Below are 27,052 nucleotides of genomic sequence, written 5' to 3'. Positions count from 1 at the left end.
CGCGACAATTAGATCTCGTGTTCCAAGACTGTTCCAATATATGAGATTCTGTAAAACGAGCCAAGGACAGTATTATACCGGGTGTTCAGCTAACCATGGGAAAAATTTTAATGGGGGATTCTAGAGGCCAAAATAAGACGAAAATCAAGAATATTAATTTTTCGATTCAAGCTTCGTTAAAAAGTTATTAACGTTTAAAGTTCCGCCCTTACTGAATTTTTTTCTCGAAAATGCGCAGCTTTTTGGGGGTATGTCTATTCACCAAAAATGATTGTAATTGACCCCTGCAACCAAAAATAATTTTTTCAGAACGATTTGAAATTTTTGATTTTCGTAGTAAAATTTCACAACTTCTCGAATTTTTTTCTAGAAAATGCGCAGGTTTTCGGGGGTATGTGTATTCACCAAAAATAATTGTAATTGACCCCCGCAACTGGACATAATTTTTTCAGAACGATTTGAAATTTTATTTTTTTTGGCGAAAAATTTAGGTATCGAATTAGATTTTCAGTTAGGAATTTTTTTCTCGAAAGTGCGTAGGATTTCGAGGGTATGTGTAATGACCAAAAATAATTGTAATTGACCCCTGTAATTAAATATAATTTTTTTAGTATGATTTTAAATATTTTAATTTCGTCTAAAAATTTCGGTACCTACTCGAATTTTTTTCTCGAAAGTGGATAGGATTTCGAAGGTATGTCTATTCACCAAAAATGATTGTAATTAACCCCCGCAACCGAAAATAATTTTTCCAGAACGATTTGAAATTTTTTATTTAATTGTTAATAATTTTTTAAGGAAGCCACAAACGAAAAATCGATATTCTTGATTTTCGTCTTATTTTGGCCTCTAGAGTCACCCATTAAAATTTTTCCCAAGGGTGAACACCTTGTATACTCGACACTTTAATTTCTTCCATATTGTTATTTTGTACTATCATTCAAAATATTTTTGTTGCCTCGTTCCAGTATTAAGGAGTTCTTTAATTCAGATAGAATCAAGTAAAACTGGGAAAGCAATTAAATATTAGAACAGAGAATATGCAAAATTAAATAAATATTGCAGAAAATGCATAGGTTGACAAAGTATCGTGTACAGACCACCTGATTACGCCACTTTAGTAATCATGTCAATAATTTGTTGAATTAATAAAAAATTTTTTTTATCGTAACTGCCAGAAACATTTCCGTCCCTGTAAGTGGAATAATTCCTTACAGCGCGCCATTTTTTCACATACAATCCCCCCCCCCCCGCCCCCTCCCGTACACGGCAATCAAGCATCGTAACGCGGGGTTAAAAAGTTAATAAATTAATCTCGTCGAATCAACGCAGCAGAAGTTAAACGCTGAACCCTTTAATCGCACGAGCTGGCAATTTGCTCTAATTGGTTTTTATTACTCTCTTCGAGTAATGTTTCTGACTCGCTGAGCAACGAGTGCACTGTGTAGTATGATAATGAAATTTTACTAATTTTTCGTCCGTGCAACGATATTGCAATAAATATTGCACAATATGGTCTCGTGAACGATATAAATTGTGGTAAATGGAAGCCATAAAGTCGAACAAGAAACGCGCGAACGAATGATCTACGAATCGTTTCAACGCCCCCGCCGAAAGGTTCATTTTCTACGCAGAAAAGTCTGCTAGCGATTATTCGCGGAAACGAGAAAATCACCGGGAGCTGAGGACCGTAATAAACGTTCGAACGCGCTAATACGCCCTCTAGGTTCTCGCAACAGTGTATAAAAACTGTTGGCACGAGCTTATGGGATGGGGAAACAAAACAGTCCTCGATGGGTCAACCGAGGGTTGACTCATATAGGCCCGTGCAACCAGAGTTTGGGTGAACGTCGAATAATATTGAATATGTATACAGCAAGCAGGTAAACGAAATTCACGCGTAAAATTTTAATAGAAATAATATTTCATTCAATATTTAACTATACAGGACAAATTTTAATGGGGGATTCTAGAGGCCAAAATAAGATGAAAATCAAGAATATCAATTTGTTGATGGAGGCTTTGTTAAAAAGTTATCAACGTTTAAAGTTTCGAATGTGAGAACTATCACGCGCCGTTCTACGGGCAAACTTTAAACGTTAATAACTTTTTAACGAAGCCACAAATAAAAAATTGATATTCTTGATTTTCGTCTTATTTTGGCCTCTAGAATCCCTCATTAAAATTTTTCATTGGAATATTGCATTCGTATTTACTGTCATTATTTTGCTTAATAAAAATATTTTTCACAAATTCAATTTTGCACCGTGATCAATTTTCGAAAAACTGTTCAAAAGTTTTTATAATGTACTTTTGTAGGATTGCACAGAATTATGTAAGAAGTCAAAATTATTTTAATTATCGACGGAGTAAATGATACGATTAATTGGATCACCGTACTTAGAGCGCGAGAGAAATCCCGTCTTTTTGCCCATAAAATGCATTTTCACGTTAGCAATGCTATTAATCATTAGTTTATGACAGTGCTTCCCAACAGGTGTGACGCGACACACTGGTGAGCCGTGACGCGAGTATAGCTGTGCGGGGAAAAAATTTTTAATAAATTAATGAGAAGATTTTATCTGCAAAAAATGTTCGCCGCTCGAATACTGCGAGGAAAATATTCTCATGCCATTTGCAATTAATTTTTTAACGATGGTATATTAAAAAAAAGATAATAGTTATTTTGATCAGTCTTTAATAAAAGATTTGCTTACAATCTCATATACGTAATACAAATCGCTGTAAAATGTCAACATAATCATTGCTACTTAAAAAATTCCACAATTATATAGCAGAAAACATTAGGAAGCACTGATTCGCAATTAACAAGATTAATAATTCACAAAAATTATTATCGACGAATATAAATTCGTAATGTAGTTTATACGATCACGACCTTTCAAACTTAATTGGAATACTAATGAAGTCAGGGTCGAAAACGTTTGAGGTTGTGTAGACTGAATGACAGATATACAAAGTGTGCAACGTTATTACTAACCAATACTATTTCCGTAAACAGTAAGAGTTAGAAAAGAATGGAGAAGAAAAAAGATTTACAGATGGAACGCCTATCTCAGAATCTAAAACAATGTTAATATGTGCATCTGTGTCTACACGTGTGCATTATGTTTACCGGAGCCTTACGTCAGTCATTCTGGTATCAATTAATACGCAAGTTCATGGTATAACTATATAACACCTAGAAGACTGTGTACGGCTTTTTAAATAATATTTACTAGTCAATAACAATTATTAAGAATTTATGTATGCAAAATCTGCAGATGAGCGAAGCACACACGAGTTCATCGGCCACACTGACGTTACACACAGATATAGTCCGCAAAAGGTTAACAAACCGAAGGTCACCTTTGTTTCTCTAAGAATATTACAAAAATAAAAAATGGACGTAGACTATGACGTACGTGATAAAATACTGTAAAACTTGATATTTTTTCATTCCTTTCTAACTAAAGGTTCCAAAAAAAGAACCATGTTTTTGTACCATATACGAATTCAACAGACGTATCAGAATCTGATCCAGTAGGAATCTGTCTGTAAGCACGGTGGTATAGGTTTGTCGCGGTGGACCAGTCACGGAGTGATCCTAGAGGTAAAACATGGAGTCGAGAAACGCACGTAGAGGGGCACAGAAAACACGAGAGGAAACGTTTGATTTCTCACCTCGAGCTCCTCGTAGGTGCGGAAGGCGAGTATGGCGAAGCCGTCGATAATGTCCTCCTCGAAGGGAGGCTCCTTCTGGTTGGCAGCCGCGAGGGAAGACTTCTTACGAGGCCTCGGGGGTCGCGGTGGCCTGGGCGGTCGCGAATGGCTGTCACGAGGATGACCGGTCCTGGCGAGCCCGAGGCCGAGACCAGCGGCGGGTTCCTCGTCCTCGCCGCTGTGGCTGTCCTCCTCGTCGTTGGCCCGTTGCCTGTTGGTCTGTTGTTGCTGTTGTTGCTGTTGCTGTTGCTGTTGCTGGTGGTGCTGCTGCTTTGCGGTGGCCAGGCTCTCCCTCTGCGCCAACATACGCTGGGCTCGTTCTCGTCTCCGAATCCTCTGGTTCCGTTGTTTCGCCTCGATCTCCATCTCGAGGCAGTACCTCCACTCCTCCTGCCTCCCCCCTCGTGCCTGTTCGGTGACCTGGTGTCAACCCCGCGAGATCGAGGTGCCCTCAGCACTCGGACGTCCACGATTCACACGTAGCCGTGAGAAGCGGACGATCCGTGGACGGCCACGAGCGCGACGACGAGAACGATGACAACCGTCGTGTCGCGGTATCGTCGAGCATTCTACCGCGGTCGTCTTTAATGCTTCTTTCAGCCCGAGCGTAACGGAGACGGAGTCGAAGAGCGCGAGAGAGCGAAAAAAGGACGACGAAATGGTGAAAGACGAAGAAAAGAGTAGAATAAGTGAACAAGAGCGAGAGAGATAGATAGATGAGAGAGGGGGATAGGGCTGGCGGGACGGGGAGGTGTGGGGAGAGCGCGAGTAAGAGAGCACACACTGCCTTCGGATACACACTCTCACGGGACGTTTACCGACAGGACACACGCGCGCATGCTAACACTGGCTCGATTAACCGTCTCCGCCGTGGATTCTTTTCTTCGCCGAATGTACCGAAACGGTGTTCTTTCCTGTAGCGGGCGAGTCGACGAGAAACTATCGTCGGATAAAAGACAGTTCACAGGCGGTCACACGGTGTCACCATCGATCGCGCCGCCGAAGGAAGAGGAGAGAGTCCGGTGCGTGGCGAGGAGGCACGCGAAACACGCACGCAGGGCGGACAGACGGAGAGTGAGCGACACACGGATAGAGAAACAGAGGGAGAGACGGACACTGGCACGATAGAACAGGGCACTACCATCGGCGAACACACCGAGAACGCGCGATTATCACGAATCACAGGCACGCTCAGACAGCTCCGTTCGTACACCGATATATCGGTCGTTCGACTCGTTTCTTTTTCGCCGCAGTCGTCGTCATTGTCGTCCGAGCCGCCTTCGTCGTCATTGTCGTCGTCATCCTTCCTTTTCTTCGTCTTCGTTTCTTTCTCCTCTTCCTCCACGTCGTCCTCGACGACGTACGACAACACCACCACCACCACCACCGCCGCCAGCACCGCCGGCTTCCGCGAGCTGTCTCGTTGCTGCCCTCGTCGCAAGAATCTGCTCCCACCGAGCGTAAACCAGCGCGTATTATCGTCGCACGTAGGTACCTCCACGAGCTACCGTGGCTGGATGCACCCTGCGAGGGCACGAAGTACACCGATTGTTTGGAATGGCGGATCGAACGGGCACGCACGGTTGCCGCATCGTGTGGTAAAAATGGCCGCGACCTGCCCACACCGTGCTCGCGGGCTCGCACCACCTCTCCTAACGTCGTCGTCACGGGACGATGACGCGTATCCCGCACTGCCACCGGTACATCCTCGATTCGCAGCCACGGACACCAGCTAGGGAAACCGACCGACCAACCTAGCACACGCCCCGAATTACGCGTGTACGACGCGATCTCGCCTCTATGCGCTGCTGCTGTTCTTGCTGCTGCTGCTGCTGCTGCTGCTAGCCACGGCTATGCATTTCTGTCATCCGTCTATCTCTCTTTCTTTTCCACCCTCCCACCTTTTCGCCACCTTCTCCCTTCCTCCTGTTCCGCCGTCTGTTCGGTCTGTCTCGCTTACCCCCCAACACTATTTCTCTCTTAACACAACGGCCGAGAACATGGCGTACCTATGCTTCGAAGACGGACATACGAACAGAGATACGCTCGATGTATTCGCCTGCCTGGGGTCGTGCCTCTTACACCACTGTACTTCCCCCTCTCCTACCACCTACGGTTTAGTTACTTTTGTTTTCTCACTAGCAACTTCTGTAGACTGCAACGCCACCTATCCAGATTGAAGACGGCCCTTTACCGAGTAGTTTCAGTCTCGTTTGCCAGTTGGCGCCACGTACCACGCGACCTCATCGACGGATAAGACGAGCATCGATATCCAACTTTTTTATATCGAATTCAGCGAAACCTCCACGTACAGAGAACCTCTGATCGAACAAGTCGAATTATATGTTGTGCATGTTCCATGTTACGACAAATGGCGTACAATTTTGTTTCCATAAACAAATACTGACGTAAATTATTGGTACCAATCACTGTCACTTGAATACTAAATAAATATAATCAAATAAAACACGAAACATATTTGGTAACAAAAAATTTGTTTTTTCGACAACAATATAGATTGAAAATATTACGATAGCGAAGAACGAACGTCGTTTCTTTAAGTTGGTTTATGCCACTGCGAAACGTCGAACACTCGTAATTCGCTTTCACGCGTTTTCTATTGATCTACGGATAATTGCGTTAACATTCTACTAGGAAAAGATTGTTTACACGGAAATATCGTCGACTTTCTCTACTTCGCGAAACTTTACTTGAAATCTATGCACGTTCCTCGCAGCATCATATACGAAATAACAGGAATAACAATGTTCATATTTTCTTTCTTTCAAATATCACCGTTTATCTCGTACTAAATCCTGCTAAATAAACTAGGTGGCAGATCGTGGCAGGTTGTGCTGAACGGACGGAGTACAAAAGTATAGCACATTCCATAAGATGATATAGTGGGATCCAAACAATACCACGTGACTGCAGCAGGACCGTGTTGCATTATGTTTACCTCGACTTACATCTTTCCTCGACCGCGTCATCTATGTATACTTGAACCAATTACGAACCTGATTAGACCCGTCCCGTGGACGAACCAATGAGATCTGGTCACGTGACCCGCCGTGTTTACATTCGACTTCCTCTTTTTACGGAACGTGCTATAAAAACACGTGGCTGCTAATCGATTCAGTCGATTTTCTCTACCGCGATCGAACGGTCGAACGATTCTCGAATTTCTCGCCCACGGCGTTTGCTCTTTCCGCGTAGGGAACATCAAGAATTTCCGTTCCGGGAAAAAGTCGGCGTCAGGCCGCGCCTGCGAAGGCGTGCCTCTTTTGAACCAGTTCACCGGAGCAATTACGCCCGCCGTGCAAACTCGTCCCGTCTTATCGCCCGACTTGATTTTGTGCGTCTGCTTTTGGCGATGGCCACGTTTCGAAATCCATATAGGTAAGCTTGCCCCAATCGCCGTGGGCCGTCTTCGTGCTTACCTACATTCTACACGACGATCGCGTGTAATTATTTATTAAACAAACTTTGAGCCATGCTTTGGGATTTAGACCGTTGTAAGTACAATTCTGTTGCATTTAAATCGTAACACGCGCTGACAATATTACATCGTAATTGCATCGACGATCGACGCGCCAAGTTCCGTGTGTGGGTTAACCTCGCATAATTCGACTTGTGAATTTCGAGAAAAATTACAGGACAGGACTAAATTTTATGCATTAGTTTACAATAGTTATCGTACATGTGCAGGACTTGGGGAATTCTTAAAATATCTTCGGCAAACATCTGAAATTTGACAGTATTAGCCAAAGTGGTGATAAGTTGTAAATTGTAAACAGATTGTAAGAACAATGCTGTTGCGTTAAAACGACGATTAGCGCGTGATGACAATGAGATTGCATCGGATCAAGTCGAATTTAATTAGATTATGTCTGATTAAATCTGGGTTTGAAAAACGCAGATAATTGGTGTGTGACTTCGGAATCACGTGAGATTATAGTGGATTAATTGCTCGCGCTGGTTGCCGCGCTGTTGCTTCACCGTCGTCCCAGTAATTTCTGCTATTGACATTGGCTCGATTGCGCGGTATTCTCGCGACACGGGGGACTGGTGATGCGTGTTTCGCTTCAAGGATACTACGATCTCCGTCTCTATACCGAGAACGAGATTAGCGCCAAGGAAAACCGGGAATAATGAGATTACGATGGAAGGGAATGCGAACGAACGCCGTTGGGACTTTTGCTCGTTGTTTCTTTCCATAATTCTAACCTCTTTACCAAGTAGTAATTACTCAATAATTATTTCTTTAGTATACATAACACACGCATACAGGGTGTTCCTAAAAGTTGGAAGGGAACGCAAACAAACGCCGTTCGGGACTCTCGTTGTTTCTTTCCATAATTCTAACCTCTTTATCAGGTAGTAATTACTCAATAATTATTTCTTGAGTATACATAATTCATACATACAGGGTGTTCCTGAAAGTTACGTAGAAACAAGCATCGGTCCATTTGTTATTAAATAATATAGATTGAAATTTTTATTCGTTATTCGTGAATGAAATTTGCGCAACCCTGGCGCATAAACGTTCAATGAACGTCGAACTACGTGTTCGTGAGTCGTTACGCGATACGTAAGGGCAGTGTTGGACAATTTTAACGAGGTTGCCCGGGTGAACTTAGGCCACGTTTTTTCCCCTTCGTTGCGCCTTACGTAACAGAAATGCAAAATCCTCCTCGAGCACACTTTTGAACTGTGCAACAGCTCCAATAGCGCCTATTATGGCCTCACTGTTCGGTGCAAACAGAGCGCATCGATGCGGTATTGAGTCACGGAATAACGATCGCCGGCAACGTTAACGATAACTAATTAGAACGACACACTCGACGGTGATGAAAGCGTTACTTAAGGGCGCAGTCTTGCAATTTCAAATCGAACAATCGATTTTTCCTCGTATTATTTTACAGTTACAAACTCCCATAGAATCTTCCGATGAATGTTTTTAGAAGTAGGAAATACGATCCCTAGAGGGCGTCTTATCTCTTTTGGTGAGAAAAATGGCGGATAGCGAATTTGTAGATACTTTTAAACGGAAAAGCATTTAAAATCATCAAATCGAAAATAATTTTTTCGTTAATCTTCTCATACCTTTAACCACATATGTGGACATTTAGTTTTTTTTTTTTATAATTAAATAGGTCATTTTTTATAATTAAATCTGGACAATAATAAATAGACCAGAAAAAAAAAAGAAAAATTCCTCCCTGAAGAGGTTAAGTATATGCAAACATTTAATGTGCTGTTTTATAGATCGTCGAAGTTTAAATTTTCTGTAAATAATGGGAATATCCAATTTAATTCTTCGAAGTGGAATCGTTACGTTGTCCCCCCATTTTCAGAATCCGATTTTTGTTCCCCCATTTCTCAGGACCTTTTTTGGCGACGTACGGAGATTTGAGCGAGCACGGATATTAAGATACAATATTTCGATTATGTCCACGGATGAATCACTTGGCGCGCACGCGATATAAGGTATTCACGCGGAACGTTGCATTTGCATATTAACGACCTCGAGCGCTAAGAATAGGGTGACTCTGAGAACGTATTCGACGCTTCTGTCCGGATATATTTTCCACGACCGGACGTTTATGGATGCTGGGACTAAATACGACTTCGTGCACGCTTATTGGCTCAAATATTCTTTCATAAACAAATAGGTTACCATCGTCCAGTGACCTTGACTTTCACTTACGCTATCAAGGTCATAGTTCCAAGCAACGAATCGTTTCTGGTAATAATATTTAAAATAATTTACAGGAATCGAAGACTAAAATTCTAATAAACAAAATATGGTGCGTTCTTGATTCCACGAGCATCGAGAAGAGTCGAGTTTGACCTGCTGACCGATTTCCCCAAATCACGAATCACGAGTGTCCTCGTCTTTCGCGACGTTGTATCCCTACTACTCTCGTCCCTGATTGGATTATTCCACTAACAAAAGGGACGTGAATTTTTACATGTCTCTGGATCACAATATTCATCGTTAACAACAACCATGGTACCTTAGTATCTTGAAACTTTTATATCCCTCATTTGACAAATTTATTATTTATTTACTTATCTTAGACACAAATTTATTATTTATTTACTTATCTTAGACACAAATTTATTATTTATTTACTTATCTTAGACACAAATTTATTATTTATTTATCTTAGACACAAATTTATTATTTATTTACTTATTTTTGACGAATGATCAACATCGAATACATTCATATTCTATCCGATGCACAGAGGGTTACATTTCATTATTCCTCCCACGTCGAATTGATTCTACAACCTGACGTCCAGAGCTAATTGTACAGGCAACGAAGCACCGTATAGCCGAGTTGGTCCACGGATGAAAGTAACAGTCCCCCGTTCCAGCTTGATCTCATCACTACCGATACTTCGGGCGCGCTTCGTGCCGCTCCGGCGATCTTCGTCCCCTACTAGGCGCACCGCGGCCGGCGGATCCGTCAGACGGCGCTCGATGGACGGACAGTATCGCGAGCGCCGGCCATGGCAGCATGCGCGGGAACTTCGTTCCACGTAACGTTTCACGCTTCGCGCGTTCCACGATCTCGTTCGTCCATCGCCTGATCGATTCACCTGACCTACGAGTGCACCGCGTGTGCGCGCTGGATCGATTATCGGGCACGCTTCTCCATTTGGATTTAACGGCGATCTACCAAGCCAACGGACAGAATCAGAATCAGAATCAGAATCAGAATCAGAATCAGAGAATCAGGTGAATGTAAACACGGTTCTTTCTCTCCTTTCTCTCCAGTCTCGTCTCTCTCTACGTCGCGGTGTACGGGCAGCCTCATCCCTTTCGTTCCACGGCACAGTCGCGATCCAGCGTGTAGAGACGCATGGAGAAGGCTGGCCACGCTATCGAACCGCCTTTTTCCGCGAGGATATTACGAGACTGGCATTGTCAGCGGGTTACGTAACTCGCCCGTGCACGAGAAACGATGGGAATCTTCCCAGTGCATCGGCTGTGTAAAGACACGCTTACCCAGCACGCGTTCCTTCCGTCCCGGTGTGCTTCTCGGTTTTTTTCGTTAATTGCTTGTGTCGTAACCGATCGGTGGCGAGGAAATCGAATCGTGCCCCCAAGGTCGACCATTGAATCTTTTTTTTTAACGTTTGGAGAATAGACAGACGTCTTACGCGAAACAATGATGACGATTGGTCATAGTTATTTCGACCGTTAGTGACAACTCGTGGACCAGGGTTGGAGGATTGTGAGGTTATGAGCTATTTTGCGTTTTTATGCGATGTGATCAATGGTCAAAGTCTCGTGTCCTCTTTCGTTGGAACTCGTAAAGTTTTATAGACTGTAACGATGAAGAGTATTCCTGGTCTTTCGTTGCGTAGGATCTGTCTCGATTCGTGAGATTATACGAGATTAACCTGGATTTTCGCTGGTGCTACGTCCTTGTAGAGGTCACGTGTCCGTCGCCGTTGCACGCACACCGCCCACGAGCGTTCCACCTGCTCTCCGATTGCTCTATTTATTCCGTCGCTTTTTGTCCCCTGACCACGCATTTAAATCGCCGACCGACGTACCGCGCGGTGATTTAAACGCTCCGCGAGACGAGCCCCGCGCAATTTACGACGACAATTTGCTCCTCGTGGCGTGCACTCACGCTGCACACCAGCGTCGTTAAACGTCTTTGGTTAAAAATAACGCCGCGTCGCGACGAAGGGGACAAAGTAACGATCGATCGACGAAAACTTCGTTCTTCGTTGCGTAATTATTTTCTAGAATATGTGGACTATTTTCATCGATTACAAGATTTTCTTCCACTCGCTTAAAGGTTATATTATCGCGCATCATTGTACCCATCTTGATCTTAGCTATTACACCACGACGATACGGAGAGTTTCCTTTAAAGAAGTATCGATGACCTTGAAATCTCAAAATGGTATGAACATCGAGAAAAAGAATGTTTGGATTTTTTTCAAGATCGTATTAACACTAGATCTACCGACAATTGTAGTGTGTTTATTTGCACCGAAGAAATTGTAGAAAATTACGATAAATTTTCAAAAATTCAGTCGAGTAAATTTTTTACAAGTTTTATTAGAAATTACGAATGGGTCATTTTGATTGGGTTGGTAGTTCTAGTGTTAATAATGGAAATATCGTGATGGATTTTTTTCGAGATCGTATTGTACAAAAAAAAATTATTTAGGTGTGGATTCGGTTACGACTGCATTAGGTTAGGTATGGATTCGGTTAGTACTGGATTTGGTTTGGTCTGGGTTAGGTTAGGACTGGATTTGGTTTGGTCTGGGTTAGGTTAGGTGTGGATTCGGTTATGACTGGATTTGGTTTGGTCTGGGTTAGATTAGGTGTGGATTCGGTTAGGACTGGATTTGGTTTGATCCCAGACCTAACCCAGACCTAACCTATTCCTAAACCAGACCTAAACCAGACCTAACCCAAACCTAAACCAATTCTAAACCAGACCTAACCAAGTTCTAAACTAGACCTAATCCAGACCTAACCTAGACCTAAACCTGTCCTAAACCAGACCTAACCCAGTTCTAAAACAGACCTAGACCAAACCTAACGCAGTCCTAAACCAGACCTAATCCAGACCTAACCTATAATTGAAATATCGTGCAGTAACAAAGTTACTGGAACATCCAGTATAAATTCAAGTTATAGAGATCAAGTTGGGCAACTTCGCGTCAGCTTACGAAGAAACGAACGAAATTTCTGAAGATTTTCGATAGAATCGCTGGGCGTAGAGAGATCAGAAAAACGTCCTCCGCGACGGGGGACAGTTTTCACTTGTTTAGCCGTACGCAAGCGTGACGCACCACTGACGTCACGCGCATATCCAATGAGATAAGCCCGACACGGTCGTATATAGAATTGTCGTTGAAGCGTGATGTCAATACGAATCGCGTCTGTTTTCCAGCCTCGACTCGGTCAGCGCGAAACTCACGGCGAATTACAGTCGACCAGTGGTGCTCAGTCTTTCCCACGACTGTGCTCAAACTTGGTCAAAATTTTATTCGCGAATAAAAAAATTGACAATTTTTTGTAACGAGCGTCCATTTGCATTTCGTTAATAAATACAATTATAAATTACAATAGATCGATAAAAGAATATCGCGATCGATTGTCAATTGTCGATTGGAGACGTTGATAAAATCAATTGTTGATTTGTTAATTTCTGTTTGAATATTTCGCCAACGTGCATAAGAGGGCTGTTAACGATCCGATAAACATCTGGAATTTTTTAGGGATTGAGAAACTCTATGACACGACTGCTGGCTCGCATTCTGGCCGATGGTGGCCATTTCGAGCACTTCCTATAAAGGTAAGCAGCCGCACGTTACAGCTGCACAAAAATGGCTGTAACTCGAAAACAAGGTCAAATAAGGCACGTGTTTGTATGAACTTTTTCCATTGATTCTGCGTCCCCTGTCCACCATTCGGGCAGGGCTCAGGTTTCGTGTTGCAAATTCAATTTTTCGGGAATAAAATTTACCCGTTTGAAAATCAAATTCACTTTATGGCACCATAATCTTGCTGCCTCCCTCGAAGACATAAATCATGTGGTTTAGCAATGCAGCCTCTACGACAGTTCAAGAGTCAAGTTAATCAAAAAGCTACAAAATATGAAGTCAGTTGCTGAACCAAATATTCCAGCTTGCTTATGTATTTTTAATTTTCTAAACGAATGTAAACTGCGGATATAATGTACACGTAAACATACATATCACTGTAAATATGAACCTTTTCTGAGGTTTTCAATTAAAAAAAAAAAAAAAAAAAAATCACTACGATTTGGTGACAAAATTTGAGGATCATATTTCTAGAGATCGTCGAGATAAATTCAATAACCTTTTATGCCATAACTTTAAGATGACCTTGAATTTGAGGTCGTGACAAACGCATTCGTCTGAATGTCCACTATACTATGACCTTGGAATGACCTTGAATTCGAAATTTGGACCACATGATTAAAGTCTTTAATTTCAATTGTAATATCTTATTTGCCATAACCAACATTCTTCCTGCATTTTTACATCGTCAGAACCATTGGTGAGCATGATTAAAAAATGCTGATCGATTGTTTCTTCTGGTAGCCATCGTTCGCTCTAAGTGCGTTGTAAGCCTAGATTCTACTAGTTGAAAAATCGAGATACTTGCGTACCTGTTCCAACCAGGACGGGGATAGCTCGTGCGTAATTCCAACCGCAAGGACACGAGTGCTCAATGGCGTAGGCCACGTATGGGATACCACGGGCCCTGCAACAACTCTGACCCTTCGCAACAACCCAACCAAAATACGCTATTCAAGTTTATAACATGAGTTTCTCAATTTTTTATTCGTATCTTGAAGAATACAAGGTGATCCAAAACATTGGGTCTAAATAGTCTGTGGAGGCCTGTGGAAAAGGAAAGAGGGGAGGATAAATGTGGGGATTCGGTTAGGTGTGGATTTGGTTAGGACTGGATTTGGTTTGGTCCCAGTCCTAAACCAGACCTAACCCAGACCTAACCCAGACCTAAACCAGACCTAACCCATTCCTAAACCAGATCTAAACCAGACCTAACCCATTCCTAAACCAGACCTAAACCAGACCTAACCCATTCCTAAACCAGACCTAAACCAGACCTAACCCATTCCTAAACCAGACCTAAACCAGACCTAACCCATTCCTTGTTTCAATTCATTCAATTTGAAAATTTTATTGAATGGTATTTATATTTTTCAAATATTGGATTCACATTTTTTAAATATTCACTTTATATTTTCTAAATATCTAGTTTATATCCCCCGAATATTTAGCTTATATTTTTTAAACATTTAATTTGTATTTTTTGTACATGTATGCAATATTCAGATCCAATATTTTTCTCATGCGAAAAAAATGTGGCTTAAAAAATATTTTTCTCATGCGAACAAATGTGGCTTAAAAAATATTTTTCCAATATTTGAAAAAAATATTTAGCCGATATTTTTGTGCTGCTAGGGTATATACTAATGGAAGGTCTTTCGAGCGCTTGCGAGAGTAACGGTCCCTCTAGTGGCGAGTACTGGAGGCAACGTACCCCACAAGTCTAACTCTTCGCGCCTCTTCTCTTGGACTTACGATGATCCAGAGATCGACAACGTTTGGGCCCAATGTCCCCATATTTACAAGCATACATATATGCATATGTGGCGCACGCGTGTTCAATCTCGATATCGTATCGCAGTCGGTATCGATGTGGTCGCGACCACAGACCCAGCGTGCCACCGCGGCCTTCGACTTCCAAGCAGAAAGAGCGTCCCTATGAATTACTATCCCCCGCCTACAGGCCGATTCACGCGACTGTAACAGGCCATGAATACCTTTGTCATGGTTCAAATTAAAAAAAAATTTCAAAAATTAGAAATTTTGTTCGAGTTTTGGTTCAATATTGAGTTGAAGCAAATTTTAATTTCTTAGAGGAGCTGGATTAACGGATCACGAGGCGAAGATATCGGTGGAGGAATCAACAAACCGATAATCCCACCTCTCGTAACGAAGGCCGATCGAAGACATCAGGATCCACCATCAGGCATGATCGAATGATGGAGGTGCTATCTACGCGCCGATACGAGGCTCGACCACCATCAGCGAGCCATCCACCGATCCTCGTGAGTAGATTTTATCGACTTCGTCCTCCATCTTACGGTGAGAATTGGATCGTTTCAACTTGAGCTCCGAAATCAATTTTTGTAAACGCCTTCTTATGAAATAGTCTGGGTTAGGTCTAAGTTAGGTCTGGGTTAGATCTGGCTTACAATATGATTTTTCTTTTAATTAGAATATGTATTCATGCCATTGCATCGATAAAATTCAACATGAGTTGTTCAAAAATAATTTTTACGGGTTCTGCAATTTTAAATGTGGACCAGACATCCGTCAAATTGACGGTTTCCGTAAATCTAGTGTTAAAAAAAATATTCGTCGATGTAATTTTAACCGCGCGAAGCTATGTAGGATTGACACTTTACCGACCGGTAGCCTATTAATCGACTTTTTACCGATCAACGCTTTACCGACCGGTAGCCTATTAATCGACTTTTTACCGATCAACGCTTTACCGACCGGTAGCTTATTAATCGGTTGTCATGAAAATAAAAAATATCACTAGATTTAACTACCCTATAATAACAGAAAGAGAACAATATAGTAACCACTGTCGCAAAGTTTCATTTAACATTCCTACTAACTAACTAACTAACTAACTAACTGACAAACTAACTAACTGGAAACTAACTATCTAACTGACAAACTAACAACTAAGAAACAAACTAGAAACTATACAAGAAAAAGTAGATATATAATCTAGGGTCAATCGGTACCGGTCGGTAAAATGTTAAGTAATATAATTTAATTAATTAAAATATCGTTTCTATTTTTCAATTAATGATTTACATCGACGTCCAATTATATTTAGACGTTGTTCGTTCCGGTCGGTTATCGGTGCATTTACCTTAAACCGTCGCCTGGTAATCCACCGTCTAACCGCTTGGTTTTTCTTGTTTTTTTTTTTTCCAGATCGACCCTGAGAATTCCGTGGCGTTGGTCAAAGAAGGTAATTCCACGAACACGATCGTCACGCGTTGTTTGCTCGCGACGCGGACGTTCGAGCCGTGATTCGAATAACTAGATACCAGATAAGAGGGAAGGCGTGTCGCGCGCGCACCGACATCTCGTAAACGTTCTACGTGTTGGCGCGAAATGGCACAACGCTAGGAGGTGTCCACTGTCGCGAACCTTTTCAACTATTCGCGATCTTACACGAGAGTAGAATTTATTTTGTTGAAATTAACATATTTTAACTCGGGGGAAAAATATTAATTAAATCCGTCGTTCGTTTCACTTTCGTTTTTGTTTCGTGATGGTTTGTCCACGACCGGAGAGATTTCTTGCGCGACAAATAGTGAGTTCCTCGGCCCGCGACGAAAGAAATAGCACCGCTTCCGGTTTCAGAGGAATGGGAGACCCGCAAGAAGAAGGAAATAACTACCACCAGGCAGATCGAGACCAGAGTGAAGAGGCAGGTCGTGCTCGAAGATGGCGAGGTGGTCGTCGACTCGGGGCCCCTTGTCACCACCAACACCACCGAGGATGTCGAGCAACAGGAACACACCACTCAAGAGGTACGGAATTTCTTTCGCTATACTGGGCGATCTTAGAAACTGGAACAAGCTTTAGTGCTTTTCAATTCGAATTATATTATAATATACAGGGTGTTCGACCACCCCTAATTCGGTAAGTGGACCAATTTTTTGGCGAAATTACAAATTTTCAAATCGTCCTGAAAAAATTATATTCAGTTGTGAGGGTCAATTGCAATCATTTTTAGTCATTACACGTACCCCCGAAATCCTATCCACTTTCGAGAAAAAAATTCGGGAAGTGGACCAATTTTTTGTCGAAATTAAAAAATTTCAAATCGTTCTGAAAAAATTATTTTCAATTGTGAGGGTTAATTGCAATCATTTTTGGTCATTACACATACCCCCGAAATCCTATCCACTTTCGAGAAAAAAATTCGGGAAGTGGACCAATTTTTTGTCGAAATTAAAAGATTTCAAATTATTGTAAAAAAATTATTTTCGATTGCGGGGACCAATTACAATCATTTTTTGTCATTACATATACCCCCGAAATCCTATCCATTTTCGAGAAAAAAATTCGATAAGTAGACCAATTTTTTGCCGAAATTAAAAAATTCCAAATCATTTTAAAAAAATTGTATGCGGTTGCGGGAATCCATTACAATCATTTTCGGTGAATAGACATATCCCCAAAATCCTATCCATTTTCGAGAAAAAAATCCGAGTAGCTACCGAAATTTTTAGACGAAACTGAAATATTAAAAATCATACTAAAAAAATTATATTTAATTACAGGGGTTAATTACAATCATTTTTTGTCATTATACATACCCTCAAAATCCTACGCACTTTCGAGAAAAAAAATTCTTTTCCGGAAATATACTGCGTGGCCATATTTCTCCGGGGTGGTCGAACACCCTGTGTATATATATACATATATAGACAAAACTGTCCTTGACACATACTGCAATGACATTGAAATCGGTGCAGTGACCCCTATTACGAACAATTACCCAATTGAATATTCCATTTTAGTTTTATTGACCCCATTTATGTTAACCGAGATCGCTTCACGAATCATTTGATTTTCAGAGGCGAACGACCGGTGACCAGCCGCAAGAGGTCGAGTGGCCAACAGGTGGCAGAGGGCCCGCGGACGACGGTAGCGTGGTCCAAAAGGAATTAAACGAGACGGTGGTGAGGAGCCGCGAAGAGATCGAGGAGAGGCTCGAAACAGAGGATCGTCAACAGCTGGGAGATATCTCGGACGAGGTACCTACAATATCCACGCGACACACCCACGCCTAAATTCCACCTGCGCGTGCCGCGACGGAGCGGCGCATGCGCGTCCCTTTCCCCCTCCCGTCGCGGCTTTAAGCGCCACGAAAAGGTCAGACCGCCTTTCGCGGAGGCTCATCGTCCCACGTGTCGCCGCGAGCTCTGCGTCGACGGTACAAATGCGCGGACAAAAAAACGTTTCCTATTAACCCTTCGAATACGACGTCCGTATACCGTGTACCAATTCATAAACCTGTGTCAGTCGTTGACAGATGTGTCTGGACTGCAGTGTATCGGCATAGAGAATTTGGTGGCGCTATCTATCAATTTATAACTCGAATTTCAATTTTTATTATTATTTCACTTTCATTATTCTTCGTTTCATTATTCGCGATTTTTCTGTGTATGAGAATGTTGCCCATCTCTGCTCCCGATACGCTCCAGTCTCTAATTTAGTTCAAGGTCAACTTGTCCAGGCATGAGGCTGCGATCTTTGAAGGTTAATCGCGTAATCCTAACGAACGATCGAAAATTTGTGAAAGGAGAATAAGATAAACGTTTTAGCAACTGGACAATTAAGGACAAAATTTCCATTATTAAAATTTTTATTATAGTATACAATTCACGTGCAGTTGTACATTCATGAAAGAACAGATTATCTATTTTTTGAATAGTATATGAAAAGTATATTTACATATCATTAGAGTCCCAACACAGTACATCTTATTTGATCAAAATAAATTACTTAACACATTTAACATAGTGAAAAAGTAAAAATAAAATATGACTTGTGGGGTACTGGCATCACGTTGCATAAAGTAAATCAAGAAATGATATTACTCAATGATTACCCAATATTGTAGCATTCGAAACTGCTAAACAGAAGGAAACAACTTCGATGTAGGTCATCTGATTCGCCTAGGTGATCATCCAATCCGGTTGATCAGTGACTCCCCCTGTCGCACCATCGTTGGAATTCGGTTCACGTTCCCTTCTACCTGCAAACATAATCTGCGCGTGGTAGGTTCGTGTCAATCCACTTTCCCTTTTAACGACAACCTGACTCCTCTGTCGGTCACGAAAAAACAAGATCCGTTATTAAACCCCCGGATCGGCAAACGATGGGTCTATTTTGTCCCAGATCTGAATCTCAATCAATTCGTATTCCAGTACAAAGTGTCTGGTCAAATTTTGGAATTTTTTTTTACTCAAGGTCGCGAGAAGGTTATGGTACCATAAATTCTCGAATTTGTCTTAACCTCAACTACCATGATACAATAAAAAAAAATATGCATTTTGGGTCCTTGTGACTATTTTGTAACCGAAATCACGCGTCGTAACTTTTCAACCCCTGTCGACGAGTTAGCAGACGGAAAGAGACGTGCAAGGAAGGAGGTCCCAAGTCACGCAACAGGTGTATCCTGTGCGATCCTATTTGTCACGCTGCTTATCATAAATCTGCGGTTAACGGATCCGACGGCTGTAATGGCACCCGGGAGTCAGTCTTCCTCTCGCCTAACGAGATTTCCACGAACCGTGGACGACCCAACGACCGTAAGGAGGATCTCTGTAAAGGTTGTGCACGCTTCCTCGTGGCACAGTAACATTTCAGTCGTACGATCGTCGCGCTAGGAGTGAAAGAACCCTGTCTTGTTGGAATAAAGAAAGATCTGTCTGAATCCATCACTTAAAATTTTTTAATTTACACTACAGAAATGATACTAGCCATCACAACCATCAAATTATAATTTCAAAACAGAAATTGATTTATAATACTGTTAATTAACAATTTATTATCAGTGTTGATATTTATTTGTAGGTTAGTTAGTAACTTCCATTATATACTCGTTTAATGGCTCTACGGATGCAAAAAAAAAAAAAATCTATGCACATCCACGTTCGGTGTCATAACAGTTGCATCACCTAGCGTTCAGAAAGCGCACCATCGCTTGAAAAAATACGATACGAAGTCCGTACCGTGGACTGGATGAATTATAGTCCCAGTTATAAATAGATTAGCTTCGCGATTCGTTCTGAAACCGCAAACGGGTCCAAAAGTATATTTCGAAACGAGAGTCCTGACTTGTATCCACTGGGATCGGGTTCACGCAACGATATCCACCGAGGAAAGCGGAGAAGAGGAAACCATCTAGCTTCTGGATTGCAAAAACCGGGCAACAGGTATACCGGGGTTCGCGCACGAACGATTCGGATAACGAGGAGGCCCGATCGTTCTGGTCGAAGAGGACCGAGAGAAGGATAGTCCGCGGCGAGGAGTGGGGATAGCAGCGACAAAGACGCTCCAATCGGGACGCGGGACGGACAGAGACGGCGGTAGACGAGGACGGAGCGCGCGTCGCAGAAGTGGAAGTCGATGATCTCTCGACTTCTCGGTCTCCCTTCACCGAATGGCGACGAACCGGCCGAGATGCCGCGAGATTCCAGTCACAGCAGCTGTTCCGAGTCGAACAATCTTCGACGGTTACGGCGTCTCGCGCGCAACGCGCATTCCACGGCCGTTGTCTACATTCTCATCTGTCCGGGCCTATTATGCGATCCATTGCGGTGATAACGCTCGTCCTCGTCACTGTCCAGCTCGTTGACAGTACGGCCGGTATGCGATAGTCACCGACGTCGCGGGGATATGACTGCGCGGAACCGACGCGCCGGCACATCGTATCCTCGTCACTCCGGCTAACGAGTGGACGCCCGGTGTGTGCTGTGTTTTACGATCCCGGTGTGCCCGTCCGACGATCGGTGCACCGTGGGATGACCGACGTTTTATTCACGATTTTCAAAGGACACGGTGACCATCGTCGTTTCTGGTTCGATCTCAAAAGTGTTCTCCCCCCTTTTAGGACTGGACTCGTGTTATGAGAAGATTTTGTGGTGAGTTTAGTGGGTTTTGGTAATTTCATGTTCTTGAGGCTAGGGCCACACGACAACGAAGACACCAAGATCGGCGTTCCTGTATCTGCTTGGTTGCTTTCAATCGTAAGACAAAGAGAACGTCGTTTTGGCGGTCGTGTGGCCCCGGTCTGGGACAGCTTTTTAGGTTAATATTGGTTCGGTAGAATATTGCAAGACGAAGGTGAATATTTGTTTGGAGATTATGGGGGCAATTTGTTTATTATCACATAAGATTATTATCACAAGTATTGGACATGTTTTTTGATGTTTCGAAGCGGTTATCTTTTGGGTTTATTATGAATACGGTGTGAGAATTTATGGTAGTAAAAGATTTCTGTTTAACCTTCTGATGTATGGCCATATGAAAGGGGCTGTAGTTTCTCTGACAATTTCATTTGTTTTCAACTTTCCCATTATTTTAAAATAATACATAAATATCTGTTTCGAGATTGTGGAAAAAACCAGTGTACCATACTGCCTATTACAATTTCCACATTATAGAAATAATTCCTATCAATATTATAATTAAAAGTAAGATACCAGTGTATCAGCCATTTTGAAAATGTTCACCTCTCAGCAACTCTGTCGACTCGACCTCCCCGCTTCTTTCGCGCCTTCCGATAAACTGCAAACGAAATAATGAACGTTTATATCCACGTTGCGAAACGATCTCGCGTTACATAATCGCTGAATGCGATTCGTATTGTGCCCGGAGTCGTACTCGCGCCGAATCTTTCGCAACGTTGTCAGCCTCGTTTTATTTTTACCGTCCAGTCGGGTGTCGTGACCTCAGCTGTTAGGAACACCTTTCTTTCCACTTGTTCGCGAAGGGAGCCCCGTCGAAGGCCGGACGATCCGGTTTTATCGGGCGGCCGGATTTCGGAGACGCGCGTTCCGTCCGCCAGGTGATTTTCGTACGTCGAGTCGGGTGTACCCCCAATGGGCCGGTGCTCAACAGTGACTGATCCGGTTTCAGGCGTACCAGAACGCGGTGAGGAGCAACCGCGGCGATCTCAGAGCGGCACTCGCCGAATCCTGCAAACAATTGACCTCGCAAACGGGCCCCAAGGTCGTCCAGCACACGACCAAGTCGAACAAGGTCATCGACACCGAGAAAACCTTGGAGAAGAAGGAACTGAAACCTGACGGGCTGATCGTCACCGAGAGGAAACGGACCGTCGAGCACGAGGAGGTCGGTAACCTCGAATCTTGCATCCATCGATGTTAGCTAACAAAGGCTTTTTTTTGGTCTGTCTATGCGCGCCACCTAGGGGGGTGTTTAACAACATCAGCGTGGGGAAACCCTATTAGTACAACACAACGTTATTAGTTAATCGCTAAATATGTATTCTGATAACTGTAAATGATATTTCATAGTCTTTTTAATTCTTTTAAAAATGTTTGTTAGAATTTTTTTCCTTTTATAAGAAAATATTGTGTTTTTTTTAAAGTATCATTGACTAATGTGCTATGATGGTGTGTGCAAATCTGTAATGCACCTAGAGTGTCTATGTAAGAAACTGTAAATAGTTTAGGGTGGTTACATAGCAGTGTGATTGCAGATAAAGGACGACGAGGTTCCCGACGACGGGAGCGACGCGAACGGGGACGACGCATCGGAGAAGAGGAAGGAAAGCTCTCACAGGTTTGTCAAGAAGAGGGACGAGGACGTGGTGGACTACATCTCGGGTGGCGAGAGGGTCGCCCGAGAGATGCGCTACGTCGCTGAAACCACCGAAGGGGAACGGATAGGCGACTGGACGCCATCGCCAACGGCCATGCGAACCACTCGCTTCCACAAGCCTGGTGGGTCCTGTAATATTAACGAAATTACGCGAAACCATCAAAGGAACGAATCTTTTCTCTACTTGATAAAATGAAACACGACACGTGTGGATTCGGTTACGACTGCATTCGGTTAGGTGTGGATTCGGTTAGGACTGGATTTGGTTTGATCCCAGACCTAACCCAGTCCTAAACCAGACCTAACCCATTCCTAAACCAGACTAACCCAGACCTAACTCAGACCTAACTCAGACCTTACCCAGACCTAGCTCAGACCTAACTCAGACCTAACCCAAACCTACTCACGAGAAAGAACCGACTGTTGCAGGCTTCCCTACAGAGGGCTTTACGGGGCGCAAAGACGTGTTAACGAAGAAGCCACTGGACTTGGAAGAGGAAGATGAAGCAAGAAAATTCGAGACCTCCAAGTGGTTGGAGAGTCACTTCGGCAGTGAGTCACGTTCCTCCCAAGGTTCCATCGAGGCAGACGAGTCTCCACTCCACACCAGCACCAACACCAGCTACATCAACGTTACCATGAAGTCCTGCACCCCCAAAGAGCGCGATTATCAGAACGTTAGCTCCGGCAAGCACCAACGACGTAGCACCGGTCGAGACTCCACGCCGCCTTCGGGATATTTTCATGGGATAAGCGAATGGTCCGAGAGGTATCAAGGAAAAGGTATTTAACCAGTTGTTTCTCATAGCATCTGTTTCCAAGACTTCACGTTCAATAAAAATGCTTATTTAGAGAGACAAAATCACGGTAGAACGAGCTCCCCGTCGCAGTACGTCGAGCCAGTTCACACGAATGGACACGCACACGATCATCAGAGGAACCAGGTCCAAGAGTCTACGTACTCGCGTACCTATGAGTCTGTTCTTCGCCGTGAACACCAGGAGTCGATTCACGACCGACAACGTACGCCATCCCCACCTGTCAGGCGAAGATCCAAGGAACAGGTGCATTCAGACTCCCACAAATGTTAGAAATCAAGCTACTAATGGTGTAACGGCTAGTAACGCTAATGGTGTCCGTTTCAGTGGTCCACGAGGTCCGAAGAGAGAACCAGTGTGAACGACACGGTGCCAGGTAGAACGGCAAGCCCGGTCCACGTGGTGCAGAGAACCTGGGAGACCCGGAATCGAGACGTTCAGGAGCAACCGGTCGAGCGGGAGAATCGCAAGAAATCGATCTCGAGGTCTCGGTCCAGTTCGCCCAGACCAGAGTCTACCCCTCGCGGCAACAAAAAGCCCGTCGAGACTTCGACTCCGGCCCGTCCTGCGAAAAGTTAGTGTCAGAGGCGTTTGAAAGCAGGGCTGGGACCATTCGAATCATTCATATACCTATTACAACCAAAAAATGTCTCTTCGACACCTTGGTCCTAGCCCCCATCAAAAATATATAAGCAATTTGTAATAAATTCGCGTGTCGTCCAGGTTCGGGACACTCGAAGTACAAGATCGGCGAGTCGTTCAGAAAGCTGGTGGGGAAGTTACGCTCCGCGAGCTCCGAGAGGAAGAACAAACGGACGAGCAGCAGCTCCACCTCCCAGCTGACCCAGACGGACGACAACGGGCCGACTTACCTTCAGTACAACGTGATAGACAAAAACATCCCTCTGCTCCATCAGAGGGACGTCGAGGACAAGCCACCCGAACGACCGCCTAGATCCCCCAGAAACGCCGCGATGAACAACGCGAACAAGACGACCAAAGTGGTCAGGACGAGCGACCACGTGGCCCAAGAGCAATGGCAACGCAGCGAATCCACGCCACCCGTTCATAGGTATTACCTGGGCGAGGATCCTTTCGGTGGGAGCATCTACGGCCGCGAGAAAGGCTATCGGGACGCGAGGCGGTCGTCGAAACCCCGTGGCAGGACTGTCGCTGAGACGGAGTACAGGTAACCAACCCCACTAATGGTGTTAGCACGTTCACTGTGGTACGGGACATAAATACTGATCTGAGCCTCAAGGAGTTCAAGTTCTACTGTTTAAAAAGCATCTCTGGCAGTTTTATCAAGCTAACTACTCCTGACGTGTACACCACGTATACAATTTAGGGTGTTTTGTGGGTACCATTATTATTGGTATTTGACCCGTTCTTCCTAGTATTAAAGTGTACGTAGCAAGCTACCTCAGTGAACGTGTTAAACAGCCAATCAATGCGTGCGTCGGCTCTGCGGTTGTGCAAGCTAACTGCAGCGCAGATGGCGGCGGTGTCGCGTTGCTCCGACTGCGAGACAGAGTCACGTGCTTCGACGGACGTCGTGGTAAGCCGACGCAGGTTTACGGTAACCGTGTCCCGAAATTGTGTGCTTCGCTTGTCCGAATCGTATACCTAGACGAAAGGTCGGTCGCTTCGAGTATGGGTGAAGGCTGCATGAAAGAGGGGGAGGGCATGTGTTTTACCGCTATGTAGTTACCAAGTCGGTTTCACTGGCCATCTGGGGGCAGGGATGGGCAACATGTACTTCGAAATGTATTCGAAGCGACGAATACATTGCTGATTTATATTCCGTCGATAGCATGAGTAAATGTGAAATTCAAACGAGAGTCCATATTTGACAGAATATATGTCAGACTGTTCGTCGCTTGTTCTAACCACCGAATACACACAGAGTGGTCCGCTAAAAACAGAACGCCTTGATATCTTTGTTATCAAAGCATTAAAATCTCGGGTAGCTGAATTCGCTAATCTTGAACGCAATCTGTCAGTCCAAATTAAATATTTGCATATCTCAAATTAAAACAGCGCAAACATCGAGATGTTCTGTTTTCTAGCGAACCATTGTCTAGAGAAGTTTTCGTCCTTGCTATATCGTGCGGGCTACAGTGTACAGTAAAGGTTGGATAACTGGTCTTTGTATCGAAAGAGAAAGATCCAAGAGTCGGGGTCCTCGAGTTATACCGTAAATTGTTTCCTACGCTTGTCCAGCTTCGACTGTATTCGGTATCGTAGACGCGTATCAATTGCAAAATCGTTGGAATGTGTCCGTCCCTGTATGGAAGAACGGGAGTCAATTTGTCGAACGTCGGCGCGGTTTCAGCGTCACGTCCAGCTCCCTCGGCAGGTTTAGCAAGTCCACCGGTCGGCTGGCCAGCGATCACGAGAGGGATGATCATTTACGGAGCACGCAAACGTTGCCCAGGAACCTGCACTCCGTCGGCCAGTCCGCTAGGTCGCAAGCCCGCTCGACGTCGCGACGCCAGCACCCTCTGTCCGCCGCGGCGAGACAGGGAGCCGTGCAACACGCGGCGATCTCGCCGTCGAGCCAGTCGCGTCGGTACGGCAGCATGATCAACATCTCCATTAAGAACACGGTCACGTCGCCGAAAGTCGCCGTGCAAACCAACCTGCAGGCCCCCGCCAAGCCCGAACGAACTTACAAATCCACCCTGTCGCGCAGCAAGAGCTTCAACGTCGAGGCCGCGAGGAACGGCGTCGACACGCCCCCGCCGCGGATACCGTACACGTCCAGCCTCCAGCTGAATCGGTTGGACGAGACGCCGCCACTGAAGAGCCCGGGCATCCTGGCGAGCATCAGTCGCAGCAACAGGGACTTGCTGAGAGACACCAAACACGACTATTGAGTCGTTTCGGACGACTCGATTCTTAGACACGAGGGGGGTCAGTGCACGGAGAATGGAACACCCTCGAGACATTAACTCTTTCCAGTGCGAGTCGTCACTCGTCATGATCATCAGGGTTATCGTTTAGAGCAGTGTTGGACATTCGTGGGGAATTTTGGTCATGCGCACTGGAGCGTATGATCACTGTCGTATACGCTTAATTAAAATTTAGGGTACCGTTGGATCCCAGTAAGGAAGCAAGAACAAAAAATTTCCTCTTGATCTACACGAATATAGCTAGAGAATTACGTAGGGGATCTTCGATAAATTAATTTTTGTGTGATTGGCGAGCATTTGAAGTACGAAGTTCAATTTTGTACATAAGATACATCTATGGTAGCAGTGACGTCAACTTACGCGTGCGCAGAAAGGAATTCCCAGTGCGCATGACCAACATTCCCACGACGTCCATCACTGGGTTTAGAGTCCCTTGGTTTCTTCCACTCTTCCCGCCAACGCTGTCCAAGGCATTGAGGAATAACGAATAAAAATGTTACATTCACTTGTAGGCTAGTTTTTATTCGCTTGTCCAGGTCTGGGTAAACTATCCAATAATAGATTCTAATTTACGAATGAATCGAAACCATTTATT

General features: G+C 44.0%; 2 protein-coding genes across 6 annotated transcripts in view; one reads left to right on the top strand and one right to left on the bottom strand.

The window, feature by feature from the left end:
* LOC122404836 (autism susceptibility gene 2 protein-like) overlaps nt 1-5,435 on the bottom strand; it is a 39,107-nt gene extending 33,672 nt beyond the window's left edge. For 3 of the 4 annotated variants that reach the window (XM_043409097.1, XM_043409100.1, XM_043409098.1), the window contains exon 1: nt 3,685-5,434. In XM_043409097.1, coding sequence (XP_043265032.1) covers nt 3,685-4,089 — 405 coding nt within the window. In that variant the 5' untranslated portion in view covers nt 4,090-5,434. Of the gene's footprint in view, nt 1-3,684 lie in introns of all 4 variants that reach the window. The other variant, XM_043409099.1, reaches the window with a different exon arrangement.
* A 1,447-nt stretch (nt 5,436-6,882) lies between these two features.
* On the top strand, nt 6,883-26,962 carry LOC122404483. Of its 2 annotated transcripts, none has more exons than XM_043408456.1 (12): nt 6,883-7,122; nt 15,189-15,379; nt 16,287-16,323; nt 16,722-16,891; nt 17,945-18,124; nt 22,017-22,232; nt 22,603-22,846; nt 23,154-23,507; nt 23,577-23,788; nt 23,870-24,116; nt 24,266-24,731; nt 25,878-26,962. In XM_043408456.1, exons 2-12 carry the CDS (start codon nt 15,311-15,313, stop codon nt 26,419-26,421), a joined length of 2,739 nt encoding a protein of 912 aa, XP_043264391.1. In that variant the 5' UTR covers nt 6,883-7,122; nt 15,189-15,310; the 3' UTR covers nt 26,422-26,962. The 2 variants fall into 2 exon arrangements, with proteins under 2 accessions (XP_043264391.1, XP_043264390.1); XM_043408455.1 differs by lacking the exon at nt 6,883-7,122 and adding an exon at nt 10,142-10,473.
* The last annotated feature ends 90 nt before the right edge of the window (nt 26,963-27,052 follow it).

Source organism: Colletes gigas, unplaced genomic scaffold, assembly GCF_013123115.1.
Source record: "Colletes gigas isolate AHSC1104 unplaced genomic scaffold, ASM1312311v1 Colletes_gigas_Sc00003, whole genome shotgun sequence".
Classification (NCBI taxonomy): domain Eukaryota; kingdom Metazoa; phylum Arthropoda; class Insecta; order Hymenoptera; family Colletidae; genus Colletes; species Colletes gigas.
This window is presented reverse-complemented; position numbering and strand designations above follow the sequence as displayed.